A 15,381-nucleotide genomic window follows, 5' to 3' on the forward strand; every position below is an offset into this window, starting at 1 on the left:
AGCATATGACTATATCCTATATAGTCATAACCTAGATATATAAATACAATAGGATTTTTTTTCTGGACACTTTTTCAAACCCTTTCTTTCATTTGCTTACCACCAGTCTGATTTCTTCTTTGGGGGCTAATCTTTCCAAGAGTTCACAAGCCATCTGATAGCACAAGATACTAGATTGGCACAAATTACATTCTACTGCCTTTTCATCTTTTTGACAAATATGGGAGCCACCCCAGGGTGCCTGGAATACATTATTGATGATAGAAATTACGTCTTTGGAAATGCTGTTCTCCAAGCCCAAGGTAATCCCATCATCTTGTAATTCCATCTGAAAAACAGGAATCATTAACAAAGCTACTTATATACAAACATTGGCAAAAAGAAGAGTACCCACCTTAAGAATATCCTCTTAAAGGTGTTTTTAATATATTATTGAAATTATATCCTATTTTTTTCTGGGAGCTCAAGAAAACATACATAATTACGTTTTACTCCACAATAACTTTGTGTGCTAGATTACATAAAGAGAGAGACCATATTAGCCACACATACACAAACCCACTGAGTCATCTTCCATGTCTCTGTGTGTATTTAAATTTCAGTCACTCTAGCCCTTCCTAGTCCAAGTAACTAAATTAGTCTACTAAATAATATACAATAGCATTCCGGCTTTTAAAAGCTCCATTTATTTGAATATCTGAAAAGAAAAGAAAACTTTGAAACTTTAAAAATTAGTTTCAGTTGAATTTCTTCCTGTCAAACAACTATTCACATAACAGCTGCTTGTGGGCACTAAATATTGCAATCCTATATTATGTTTTGCAGATAGGTTTCACTCACAGTCTAACTTCTCTTACTTCCCCTGGGCATAGAACCCTCAAACAGATGTCAATTGGTGACTGGGTCAGATAGGCAGTGTTGCATTTGGTAAGATAGTTATAAACCAGTGTTATACCTTATAAGGCTTTCAGTAGTTCTCAACCTTTCTAATGCTGTGACCCCATAATACAGTTCTTCATGTTGTGGTGACCCCCAATCATAGGACTAGCGCCAATTCTCCCAACAGAGCTTGAAGCTGATTGGCAGGAAGATCAGAGGGACACCCCCTCGCACTGTAAATGCCTAATTGTAAAAATATATTCCAAGGTGCCAGAATAGAAGCTTTAGTTCCTAACACCATGGGAAATTTGTCTTTTCCCATGGTTTCAGGTGACACCAAATGGTGAAACAGTCATTCGACCCCCAAAGGGGTTCCGACCCCCATGTTGAGAACCATTGGTTTATAGGTTTAAAATAGTGCTTCCAATTTAGCTCATAAATCTGTTAGTGGCCAATACAGTGACTTTTAAATGGACACAAGAATGGGTTCTCCCAGTTAGGAATATGATTTCTGTATTCTGCACTAACCATTCAAAATCACTTTCAAAGACAGTCCCATTGCATTGAGCCCCTCTACAAGGGAGACGAGTGTTTAGAAAAGTTGAAAAATAAATAGTCCAGTTGTATGGTGATTTCAGTGTGGTTATGGATCATCAACCCTTACTGTTACATTTATGTCTTGTCTTAATATCTTATCTTTCATTTGTGAATTTACAATATTGCACATGGAGAAATCCGCCTGATTTTTATCCTCATAACAACCTGGTGAAATAGTTGTGCTGAGACATAATAGTTGTTTCAAAATCACCCAGTTCTATTGTTGAATGGAAATTTGAACATGAGGCTTCCCGGGCCCAATCCAACTCAAACCTTATCATTATTGATTGATTGATTGATTTGATTTGATTTGTATGCCGCCCCTCTCCGTAGACTCGGGGCGGCTAACCACAGTAATAAAACAACATATAACAAATCTAATATTTAAAATAACTAAAAACCCTTATTAAAAACCAAACATACACACAAATATACCATGCACAAATTGTATAGGCCTGGGGGGAATGAATTCTCAATTCCCCCATGCCTGACGACAGAGGTGGGTTTTAAGGAACTTACGAAAGGCAAGGAGGGTGGGAGCAATTCTGATCTCTGGGGGGAGCTGATTCCAGAGGGTCGGGGCGCCACAGAGAAGGCTCTTCCCCTGGGTCCCGCCAAACAACATTGTTTAGTCGACAGGACCTGGAGAAGGCGAACTCTGTGGGACCTAACTGGTCGCTGGGATTTGTGCGGCAGAAGGCGGTCCCGTAGATAATTAGATTTATTATAGTCAGCCACTATAAAAGCCTCCAGCTAAATCACACTGTCTCTTATTGTTTCAGTTCTTCTTGTTCTTGTTTTAGTTAGCTGAATACATTAATCAGACATCCATCTATCTGACTTGAATTTAGATTAAAAACAATATCATATATGTAATACTGTTTGGCATATGAATGCATCAGAGATTCTGTGTTAGTCACCTCTAAAAGCTGGCATATATGTTCAGACAAATCATGATATGCAACATACAGATAAGAATTATAAAAGTGACTTCTCCATATTAGAAATAAAGCCTGTATTTATTGTGATTCAATTCAAGATACGATTCCATTTGAGCTGCAGTTTATGATATAATTTTAAATTGATTAAACTACTTTGATAATCTTTTTATAGGATTCATTATAGAATATAGGATTTATAGGATTCATTATAACAGGAAAATATCAAAATTGTTGAAGCTGCTTTGGAAAGAAAATGAAAATAGTAAGAATGGTAGAATTCTCAGCAATTGGCAGCATTTAGTGCTATTCGGATATCAAATAGAGCCATATATATAGATAGGGAATTCTGGGGCTGAAAACTAGAAAAAATATCACATTTCTATATTGTTCCATAGAAAACTACATGGTTGTATTTGCTAAGTTATCAGGAGGTGAACTCCCCACCTCATGATGAAAAGACAGAACAACAGCCACTACATTATACAAGAAAAAGCTCGAATGATCTGGTCACATCAGTGCAAAAAATGTCTTACAGGTAGTTCTCATTTAAGCGATCACAATTCAAACCAACAACTTGATCATTAAGCAAGTTGTTGCTAAGTGGAAAAAATAATGTGACTGCAACTATGATTTTATTTCTGCTTTGCGGCTCGGCTTTGCTTTGCTTTGCTTCAGGATACCACTCCAAAAAACTGGATGAGCCGAAATGTCAGCATTTCTGAAACTTATCTCATGGGGAAGCTGGCTTAAGGGGCAAATTTTACAGCTCTTCCCCGCCACACAAACACCCTACCTTTGAGATGCTCATCTGCCATTGGAACAATTAACAAAAAGAGAATATTTGTATTTACATGCATTGAAGAGAAAGGGATAAAAAGAGAGTAAGCAAGCACACAATAGAGACTACACTTGAAAAGGAATGAATGGGTGCCAGCTGTTTGCCTTTAATGTAAACCTGATTAGTAGTTTCAGGCAGCAGCTGTCAGCCAACTAGGTTTTAATCAACTAATTAAGAATACAGAGCTGAGCAGGTTAACTTGCCCTTAGCACTTTTTAGGGAGTGCGGGGAAAGCAGCTGAGGAAGAGACAATCTTATTTAGACACTCTCTCCACTCTGGGGTGGTGATAGGTCAAGCCAAGACAACTTGTATTAATTAACTGTAATGGTAAACACAGGACACAGAAAGAGATGCTATAAAGATCATAAACACATGATTGGTTGAAAAATTACTTTTTCATCACTATTGTAAATGTGAACAGTTGCTGTCTAATGCAACTGATAAACAAGAATTATTTGTATTCATATTCCATTTTAAAAACAAAAGCTATAAACAAGAGTTCTTGTTTGTTCACGTCATTTTCTTAACATTTATTTATTTGTTTGTTTGTTTGTTTGTTTATTAGATTTGTATGCCACCCCTCTCTGTAGACTCCTTTTCTTAACATGACATTAATGTCCACTAGTTTCCCCTTCCTTAAGAGCCTCCCCTTTAGCAGGAAAGTAAGGTAAAGCAGTAAGTATAGCAATAAAGCTATAGTATCCGGCTAGCCCAGGGGTAGGCAAAGTTGGCCCTTCTATGACTTGTGGACTTCAAGTCCCAGAATTCCTGAACCAATCATGCTAGCTCAGGAATTCTGGGAGTTGAGGTCCACATGCCATAGAAGAGCCAACTTTGCCTACCCCTGGGCTAGAAAGATTCATTCCTCCCAAGTAGCCTCACCCTCAATCTTGGTTTCCTTGGTTTCAGGCTGGGCAGGCAAAGCTTCTTCTGGATGGAATTTACTTGTAAATACAGCAGAACCTCTAGTTACAAATGCTTCTGTCCACAACCAAATCAGGTTCCGACCAAAAAATTCCTCACTTTTTTTGTGTGGCCGATTTCCCCTTCAATGCCTTTTTTGTTGGGGGGGGGGTGTAAGTGTCAAATTTCCAAAATTAGGTTCTGATCACAACCAAATTGGTTTGTGACCAAAGTTATGGAATGAATTATGGTTGTGATCAGAGGTTTTACTGTATGTCTTTGGAGTAATCCACAATCCTTCAAAAAGAGGTAGGAAGAAAGCTGTAGGAAGTTTTGATAGGGAAAAAGTCAATTGAGCAATTGACTATTTATATCTTGAATGCTGCATCTCCAAAGGATTAACTGTTTTATTTTGAACTTAATATAGGATTCAACTCAACAACGTTGCCTCAAATGGTGATATGTCATACAAATTTAATAAATAAGTAAACTAAATATAGATCTCTGACAACATGTTCAAATTCCAGACAGTATGTTGTGTGAAATCAGTACTTTTTAATCAATATTTATCAATTATACTTTATAACCCTCCAAAATAGATCAGAGGTCATTAATGATCCTTCTCTAGCTCTCCAGAGACCCTCCACCTAGCCACCAAATTAAATACTCACAGAATCTCATGAATATGTGATATTTTGATTTGTTAAAATATCTGGGCTTTTGCACCATGATGCTTATCAAAAGGCCAAGGGAACTCACTCAGGCCTAGCGAACTCTTGACCCTATTAAGTTTGTATACTATGGAATCTTTCTAAATGTATATAAATAATCTCTGGTTTGCAAATTGACACCTGTATAAAACACTAAAATATTCTTTAAAATGTTCCTAAACAAGATGAGGTTATATCTGGATTGTAATATTGACCATGTTTACAATACCAGGATGTATATTATTACCTGCTTCAAGATTAGATCAAACATAAGGATGAAACAACTCAAATTCATTTCATCATCATCATCACAGTCAAAGTCAGTGGTCCTTCCTCCTCCAGGGGGTCCAAAATTTTTGAAAGGACTGCGGAAAGGGCTGTGCATGGGGCTGCGAAATGGACTTTGAAACGGACTTGGGAATGGACTCAATGTATTATGCTGAACTCTGCGTCCTGGATCGGAAGCAATGCTCACCTAGAGGAAGCCAAATAAAATAACATACACAGAATTGCAGGCAAGTTTCTTTATATTTAATTTAAGAAAATACATCCATTTCATGATAAAAAGTTGGAGAAGACACATTTTTGCCCCAGAATGAACATAGTGTTACCTGTTATTAATAAAGCAGTCATAAAAGCAGAAAAGCGTAATTTAATAATGGGGAGATGGTGTTTGTTTGTTTGTTTGTTTGTTTGTTTGTTTGTTTGTTTGTTTGTTTGGTCGGATTTCTATGCCACCCTTCTCCACATAGACACCTCTATTTGGAATATTAACATACACAATTTAAACATGTTTAAACAAGCAGGAAGTGTTTTCTAAAACCTTAATTCTAGGTCCTGCCAGAATTACATATTATATTATTATATAATATATCAGAATGATATATTATTATATTTATATTTTATAGCCATATTTTATAACCTTCCAGCTGAAGTTACCCTGAAATGCTCAGAATCCTTTATAGTTGACAATAACTAAGACTGATGGAGGTACAATCCTTTTCCATACTAGAACTTTTCAACATTTGCTGGTGTCCCATCAGTTTCATGCTTCCACACATGCTACTTGCAATATTTGCGGAATCCATATACTCTCTATTGTAATTTTATCCCTATACAAATAATATGAATAAGAAACAGTGTGATCTAGGATGGGTCTGCAACAGATAGCAAATGACTAAGCTTTCACTCCTAATAATTAATGTCTTGATCCAGGTCAAAGACCTAAATTTGCTATTTAGTAGGTTTCTGCAAAACAAAAAACAAAAAAACCACCCGTAGTAACTGCTAGTTCTGTGAAAAAGCATCCTGCCTACTTCGAACCTGATTCTAAATGCATCTATTTACAATGAATAAATTTGCAATCTTCAACAGTGTCCTGTTAAGTAACCAAGTTCAGTCTTATGCTTAAATGCATTGTCAGCCCGCTCATTTCAAAGGTCTTTAGTTTAATCACACTTCATTTTCACTGATTGCACCTGCTGACTTAGTCAAAAAATTACATGCAAAATGTGTCTCCTATTATAAAGGAAATTGATAATGAATTACCCTTCGAGCTGCAAGGTTCCCAGTTATCTCACTGACTCTCGGTTTTCTTTGATTTGCCAGTTCTTTCACAGAATTAACACCATCAGAAAACATACTGATTACCAACTGAAGTGGAACTACAATGTCTAATTCAGATAATACCTGAAAAAGAAGAAGAACACAGTGTTCTCAGGTTCAACTAAAAACTGAAGTGCTAGGAAAGAAAAAAAAATGAATGTTAAACATGCATTTAATTTAGTCTTTATACAAATTAAGATCTAGAGCCTGGGGGGTTGAAACTGTAGTTGTAGAATTAATGAATCGCAATCTATGTGATGATCAACTGAAGTGTGTATAAATAAAACAAACAAAATATTAAAAGGTTATGATACTTATGTAGTTACTTACCAAGTACATCTAAAATATATTAAAGGAACCACAATATTTTTACAACCCCCAAAGCATGCCACAACTTTTGAGTACCCCTAATGTTTGGAAACTGAAAGTTGAAAAATTAAACATGCCCTAGCCTAGTTGGTATATTCATGATATTAATGATGTTTGTGTGAGGAGGTTGATGTAGGCTTGATATTTGTTTGTTTGTTTGTTTATTGGACTTTTATGCTGCTCCTCTCTGAGGACTCGGGGTGGCTTACAACATTAAAAAAAAGTATAACATTTTATGTTGTGGTTGGCTCTGGCCCAGCTCCTGCCCCAAGGAATGTGGAGGTGGATGCAGGGGAAACATCAACATGTCATAGGCCTATTTTATTGCTGACAGAGTCAGGTAGTGCAGTTTCCTCGGACAAAGAAGAAGGTGGGGGTGACTTGGAAGAGGGGGGCTTGGCACACAGCCCAGGAAGCCAATCTCCATTATCTTCAATCGATTCAGATGAGGAAGTGTTAGACCCACGCATGCGCAGAATTATGCATAGAAGAAACCAATTGAAAAAATATTACAGGAGATAAGAGAGGCCACCTGTGTTTGGGTGGGGCTCCAGTAATTAGAGCTGCTGATATAAATAGCAGCGTGCTGGCTTGGCCTTGTGGAAGATTATCTGATCGTTGTTTCTTCAGGACCATGCCTTGCTGTTTCCAGACTTTGTTTGTTGATTTTTCACGACTTTGAAACCAAAGCAGAGCAAAGTGTGGGGGTCTCACTTCGTGGAAGAAGGAGGGCTGTGACGTTCCTTCACAGCTGCTAGCTAAGTACTTAAGGACTGATTAAGAGGATTGTACAGACTACCAGGTTGTTTTGGGACGAGTGCTCTTTGCAATACAAAAAAGGTGCTTTGTTTCTTTTGAATTTTTGTGATAAAGAACATTGTTTTTGAACTTTCAAGTGTGTGTGTGTCTGAAATTTGTACCCTTGAATTTTCGGGAGACTCATACCATAGAGCCCGGCAGAACAATTTTAAATTCAATTAATTAAATATAAAATCTAAAAACCCAAGCCATAAAGAGCAGTCATTCCCATTCAATCAACTTTCTCTCAGCACATTCATCGGCCAGGGTACAAGAATCTAATAGCCCCAAGCCTGGCAGCATAAATGAGTCTTAAGACTCTTGCGGAAGGCAAGGAAGGTGGGGGAAGTACGAATCCCCGGGGGGAGCTTATTCCAGAGGGCCGGATCCCCCAACAGAGAAGGCTCCTTCCCATGGACCGATCAACTGACATTGTCTAGTTGACGGGACCTGGAGAAGGCCAACACTTTGAATTGCGTCTGGAAACCAATTGGCAGCCAATACATCCCGTGGAGTGTTGGAGAGATATGTACATGTCTGAACAAGCCCATGATTGCTTGCGCAGCTGCGTTCTGCACAATTTGCAAACGCTCTTCAGAGATAGCCCCATATTGCAGCAGTCGAACCTCAAAGTGATAGGGGCATGAGTGACTGTGAGTAAAGACTCCCTGTCCAAATAGGGCTGCAACTGGTGCAGCAGCGAACCTGGGCAAATGCCCCCCTTGCCACAGCCGAAAGATGATGTTCTAAAGTCAGCTGTGGATTGAGGAGGATGCCCAAGTTGTGAACCCTCTCTGAGGGGGTCAGACGTCCCCCCCCCAGGGTGATGGATGGACAGATGGAAGTGTCCTTGGGAGGCAGCACCCACAGCCACTCCATCTTGTCGGGATTGAGTTTGAGCCTGTTAGCACCCATCCAGACCCTAACAGCCTCCAGACACCAGCAAATCATTTCCACTGCTTTACTGAGTGGACATAGGGTAGAAATGTATAGCTGAGTATTGCCAGCATACTGATGGTAACTCACCCCATGTCCTCGGATGACCTCACCCAGAGATTTCACGGGGAGAGGACCGACCCCTGAGGAACCCCACAAGGAAAGGACCTCGGAGTCAACCTCTGACACCCTGCTATATGATATGATATATTGATTGTGCCATCGAAACTACAATTTATGGTTTGGCAAACTATGCAAACCCAATTTTTATTATTTGTTCAATAAATCAGAATCAAATAATCATGGTTTTATATATGTGAACCCAACTTTTGCTTTTAGGTTGGCTTCCTCAAAAAGATTCTTAATGCAAGCCTTAATTTCTTAAATGCACATCTTTCTGTCATGACAAAATTTATGCAGAGAATGGCCACATTGCTTTCTAACCAGACACACCTAAATGTGATTTGCTTAGCCTCTGCATCAGATGCCTCTATGTGATTTCTTGAGATGTATTAACATAACAGGTGGCAAGGAAAAGGAAGTAAAAGTACAGACTCTGTAAGCTATTTTGTGAAAGCATCTCACAGATCACAAAGCTTGATCATAGGTAGTTTCAAGACAATAACAATAAAAGCCATCTAATATTTGCTTGCGATAGTGAGCCAAAATATCAATTAATACTAATAATTAAAAACATGACAAACACATTAAATAATTAGCAAGGATTAATATATATTAAATTTTGTTAATATACATAGTCAATAATACCTGGGAACTATGTCTTATCAACACACTGGAATGTATTTCTATAGAATGCCTTGATCAAAAATATGTACATAACTGATTGGATTTGGCAATATATAAGCAAACTAACAATGTATGTCTAAATGTGTTAAAACAGTATAGCTTTAAGAATTAGTGTTGTGGTTTACCATAAGAGGGAGCCAGAAGCACAATTCTCTCTCTCTGCTATTTCTGCTATGTTCTCTGCGACTGCTGTAGTAGAAACTGTGTATTAAATGCTGGTTTATATATTTGTAAGATGAACAAGTAAGACTTATCGTATTATATATGTATTGACTGATTTGACTGTGTATGACTAGGATTGTACTTGACTAAGATATTTGCCAAAGTAAATAATATTTTATACACTTAATGTATCTGGTTTGTCTAACTGAACCATTGCTCATATCTCTGGGCTATCAGATGGATATCTGCTGGAACTTCATGTTTCCTCTGTTTTGACAACTCAGAGATCACTCTACACACTCCTTAACAAGCACTCACATGAAGCCAGAGTAGAGCTTGTTCTTGTACAGAGGATGAATATCCTGTGAATCGACAGCTTATGAATCCAAACATTTCCTCCATAGAAAAAGGGAGTGGGCATAGCTCAATATCAAACATTTTACTACAATGCAGAAAGACATAAGATTGATTAAGACAGTTGCCTAGAAGAGCAAAGATTGTCCACAAACTTTAAAAACAACACTCAAACAATTCTCTCTCTCTCTCTCTCTCTTTCCCTCTCTCTCTCTCTCTCCCCTATCTATCTCTATCTATCTATCTATCTATCTATCTATCTATCTATTATTTAAAACAAGCTATTTTTAAAACATTTCAAATTGCACTGATTTAGGACAGCTAGTCTAAAAATTCCAGAAGTCTGAGATCAAAGCAACCCTATTTCAACTTTGATTTCAAATAATACACTATAATTTTTATTTATTTATTTTTAAACACACCATATTTTAAATTTATTTTAAAACATTATGCACATTTGGAAACTTTGGAACTTTATAAAATAAATTCGGCACTAAAGGCTGAAATTCTGTAATACATTATATAAAGTAAACAAACGTCATGTTCTATTCATACCATGTCATACATAGCTATACTGCTTATTTTAGGTAGACATTTGGCTTCAGTGAGATTTTGCTTCATCAGACACCTGATCAAGAAAATATGACATATATATATATAAAGGTTCTACATCATATAGCAATAGTTTTTACTGGAATAATTTCCAAATGAGACTATGCCAATTGGTAATCATGAAAAGAGCAAACAGTCATATGGAATTTTGAAAAGAAATAAGATTATGTAAGAAAATTCTATGAGAAGCATGATGGACAATGAAAAAGTTTGACATATATGAAAGGATAGAGAATACCTTAGAATCTCAATTTTTGAGGCCCAAACTATGATCAGTGCAGGTAATATAGAATTATAGCATTTCTGCTCAAATATCTCCAGTGGGAAAGGACCATCACTCCTACAAGCTACAATAATGCATATTCCTGACCATTAGGAAGTTTAAGAGTTTTCTAATTCCCACTTTAAAAAATAATGTAACTATATAATTTGTGGATGCTTTTCTTTTTGTATTACATGTGTAAACCATTCTGAACTGATAATAAAATGGGAATGAACAAATTCAACTGAAGTAAATATATGTCAGCAGCTCTCTCTACAATCAAAATAAAAGTGTGATACATCAATTAATTCAATTCTTCGGCTGTCCACCTTTTTTAAAAGATGCAAATTAAACAATACCATAGAGAGTTATGATTGTAGGTGTCTGCTCTTCTGCAACTTGGAATTTTATTGATATATCAATGTCAAGAACTAATGTTCAACCTATAAGTTCCTAAATAACATTCATGGGCCTCAATCATTGTAACCAAACCATTGGCTAAGGAGGCATCACAAGAAATATAGAATTTGAAAGTGTTTTCTTGCAATTCAAAATTTGGGTCCAATCCAGATCTGATGTTTTTGGGAAAAACATTTTCTCAAAAGGCTTGAAATGTCATGTTACAGAACTTATTTCGTGTCTGACGCTCCATTTATAAAGTTGCAGTTTAGATATGTAAGGCTTGGATTACTGTCTGAAAGATGACTAATATATAAACTTCAGTTCCTCCAGCAGGAATTAAAAAGAGTGCATATTGTTCCCCTTACCTTAATACTTCCCTGAATTCCTTCAGTTGATTGTCTGGCACTTCAGTTCTGATGGCTTCCAGCCATTCTGGCATAATACAGTCCCACACAGGTTGATTGATTACATTGTATGGAATTAAGCAGAGGATCCTGTTCAGACCTTCCTTTAATTGTGTCACAGTGCTACATGACTTATCCCAATATCCACCTACCTGAGGACATTGCCAAGAGGGGGAAAAGGCTGTATTAAATGTCATATAGTTATATATATAATACTGAAGACAACCAGCACATCATTTTCTTTTTGTGTACAAGCACTCAAAATATTAAACCCTGTAATTTAAGACTGTTCAGTACGTTCGTTACCTATGGATCTAAATATGTTTATCTCTGACACTGCTATAAATCAAGAACTATAATTCTTACCCTTGCAAACTCCATTGGTTTAGGAAGAAGGCACATCACCATGACATCAAATCTAACATCGCACACCGTTTTCAGCCATTTAGTGACAAATTGAGGTTTGAGTTTCTCCACTAGGCTGCCAACTTCATCATCCATCATATATGCCGTGGAATGGAACCACTGAAAAACCATGCTGACAAGCCGAGCCAAACTCTCTGTTGGGGTGTTCTCGCTAGGGGTGCAGAGGCTAACCTGCAAACAAAATGTTCTCAATTTTTCTCTTTATCTTTATCAAATTGCAGAGAAACAAGAAACAAGTATGCTTTCAGATAGTTTGACTAACAAAGGAACAAAAACTCGGGGTGGGAGGAGAACTATTATATTACTATTAAGCTCAGCCAAAAACATTAAAAAAGCAATAACATTTAAAAAATAACATTAAAAAAGCCAAAAATATTAAAAAAGCAACTCCAGACAAAATTATCTTCCATCTACCTTCAGCACAGATTATAGTCCCTTTGACCATCTTATTTGTTCTTTGGTTCTGCAACCCAAAGAACAGACACAGACTTCAGAGTATAATTAAAACTGCAGAAAAAAAACAATTGCTACCAACCTGCCTTCAACTGAGGATCTGTATACTGCATGAGTCAAAAAGAGTGCTGTGAAAATATTTACAGACCCCCTCACATCCTGGATACAAACTGTTTCAACTCCTACCCTAAAAACAAGGCTATAGAGTACTGCACAGTTTTTCACTGAATACCATCACTCTGCTAAACAAATAATTCCCTCAACACTGTCAAACTATTTAGGTACTAAGTCTGAACTACTATTAATCTTCTCATCGTACCCATCACTATCTCCTCCCATTAATGACTGTATGACTGTAACCTTTTTTGCTTATATCTTTATGATTTACATTGACTGGTTTCTAATATGATTTGATTATTTATTTGTATCTGGACTATCATTAAGTGTTGTCCCTTGTAATTCTTGATGAACATATCTTTTCTTTTAGAACATATGCACCAAGACAAATTCCTTGTGTGTCCAATCACACCTGGCCAATAAATTTTTTTTATTCTATTCTATTAATACCATTCCCTTTAGGAAGCCAGTTAATAGTTGTTTATCCTGATTATTATGAAACATGTCTGATAAAAAGGCATGCTTCTCAGATTCCTACTTTAGCTAAGCAGATTACATATTCAGGAATCAATCTGAACCATCTATACATCACTTGTCTTGGTTAACAGATTGTTATTGATGCTATCTTGAACGACTTTTGATTAACTAAGCATTTTCAGGGGGAGTTGACAAAAAAGCTTTTGAGCTCTCCAGAAATGTTTTTTAGTAGAGTATTATAAAAAGAGAGTTTAAAGATGTGAAGACTGAACTAAGCTAATGAAGTACATCCATGTATTTGTTTTGCTGCGGTCATGCATATTATTTAGGTTTTATTCTAGTCTATAATTCTATAGCCTGCAAAGTTGTTTATAAAGAGACCTTCTACAGATATTATACCTTCAAACAAAATTTTTAAAAAATGTGAACAACAATATTCAGTCATTCCCTTATATTAGCAAAACGAACATCAGAAGCCATAAACTTTCTCTATTCGCAGAGATTCAGAACCCTAGTCTCAGTTCTACAGATGTATTGTCCTTCAACTCAAATAATGTTCAGACAGCAATAGATATTGGGAAGACTGGCTATGATGATGGGGTTAAAGTACAGGGCATCTGTAAGGTACCACATTTGGAAATATTGTTTTAATCTCTGAGATGCTTCTAATAATTCTCCTAGAATTTGAATCTTAAGGAAAAGAGGAAAGCACACCTACCAGGAACCAAATTCCAAATTGGCTCAGAAGGCGCTGATCATGCTTGTCATCATCTTTGTTATCAAAATCTGTGTTGTCCAAAGAATGATGAGAGGAAGACAGGCCCAGCTGCCTCCTGCGATTGAGCTCGTACTCTCTTTGTTCAGCATGGAATTCAGCCTCTTTCAGCAAGCTAAAAGATGAAGAACACCTAAGATGTACTCCAAATCCTGTTCACCATACTAACCTTTGAATGTCAGCCAGTGTGGCTTCTTGGGCTGGAACCATGAGTAAATCTGATTGGGCATTGTGGGTTCAGTCTGGGTGATAGCAATTGGGAAAGGCTGCAATAATGGGACAGATGATGGAGGGCAGAAAGGGATATTTGACTATACAGTGGTACCTCTACTTACAAACTTAATTCGTCCCTTGACCAGGTTCTTAAGTAGAAAAGGTTGTAAGAAGAAGCAATTTTTCCCATAGGAATCAATATAGAAGCAAATAATGTGTACGGTTGGAGAAACCACAAGGAGGGTGGAGGCCCTGTTTCCTCCCAGGATATTCCTAGAGAGGCCCCACTGAGGCTTCCCCCCTGCTTTTTCTGGCCCTGTTTCCCCCCAGGAGACCCCTAGAGAGGCCCACGGAGGCTTTTCCCTCCCTTTTCCAGTTACAGTTTCAGAGGCTCGGGTTTGTAAGTGGAAAATGGTTCCTGAGAAGAGACAAAAAAATCTTGAACACCTAGTTCTTATCTAGAAAAGTTTGTAAGTAGAGGCATTCTTAGACAGAAGTACCACTGTATTAATTGCTGGTGAAGGTTACCTAATGACAGCTTCCACCGTGCAGACTAATTCCTCAGCACCACATTCACGGGTATTGATAGGAGGTGGTGATGTCTGATAAAGGTGGGTCTCTGCTGTTGCTCCGACTTCACTGCTGTGATGATTTGAGTGGCATCTTTTGCAGTAACGCACCGGCCTGTTACCATGGCGACCACAGCATCCAGCAGAGAAACATGTCACAACAGCTCTCCTAACATGTGAGCTGCAATTCTGCAAAAAAACAAAAACAAGACAAATGTGATATAGAAGCAAAACGCAGCTAGCTGACAGTCATAGAAAATTACATTTAAAACACTACCTTGGAATGGGTTGAAAAGGTGGGATAATAATAGAGAGTGGGAAAATGCAGAGTTCAGATGTGAGCGACAGGTAATACTTGACATATGATCGCAATATAGCTGAAAACTTCCATTGCTAAACAAGATAGTTGCTCAGTGAGTTTTGCCTCATTTCACAACCTTTCTTACCACAGTTGTTAAGTGAATCACTGCAGTTGTTAAGTTAATAATATGGTTGTTAAATTAATCTGGCTTCCCCATTGACTTTGCTTGTCAGAAGGTCACAAAAGGTGATCACATGATCCTGGGACACTGCAACTATACATGCCAGTTGCCAACTGTCCAAATTGTGATCACATGATCACTGGGATGCTGTAACGGTCATGTGGAAAACAATCACTTTTTTAGTGCCATTGTAACTTTGAATAGTTTCTAAATAAATGGTTGTAAATTGAGGATTATCTGTACTAGATTCTAAATTGTTACCCTATTCAGCAATGGATAACCAAGCTCC

The 15,381-nt window shown here is 37.4% G+C and overlaps 1 protein-coding gene across 15 annotated transcripts in view; it reads right to left on the minus strand.

Moving 5' to 3' along the window:
* UNC79 (unc-79 homolog, NALCN channel complex subunit) overlaps positions 1–15,381 on the minus strand; it is a 163,360-nt gene that overhangs the window by 102,248 nt on the left and 45,731 nt on the right. For all 15 annotated transcript variants that reach the window (XM_070753573.1, XM_070753485.1, XM_070753465.1 and 12 more), the window contains exons 12-19: positions 14,570–14,799; positions 13,772–13,943; positions 11,947–12,177; positions 11,542–11,732; positions 9,865–9,988; positions 6,418–6,558; positions 5,117–5,344; positions 101–328 (exon numbers count right to left, since the gene is read on the minus strand). In XM_070753573.1, the coding sequence (XP_070609674.1) occupies positions 101–328; positions 5,117–5,344; positions 6,418–6,558; positions 9,865–9,988; positions 11,542–11,732; positions 11,947–12,177; positions 13,772–13,943; positions 14,570–14,799 (1,545 nt within the window). The remainder of the gene's footprint in view (positions 1–100; positions 329–5,116; positions 5,345–6,417; positions 6,559–9,864; positions 9,989–11,541; positions 11,733–11,946; positions 12,178–13,771; positions 13,944–14,569; positions 14,800–15,381) is intronic.

This window comes from Erythrolamprus reginae, chromosome 1 (genome assembly GCF_031021105.1).
Source record: "Erythrolamprus reginae isolate rEryReg1 chromosome 1, rEryReg1.hap1, whole genome shotgun sequence".
NCBI lineage: Eukaryota > Metazoa > Chordata > Lepidosauria > Squamata > Dipsadidae > Erythrolamprus > Erythrolamprus reginae.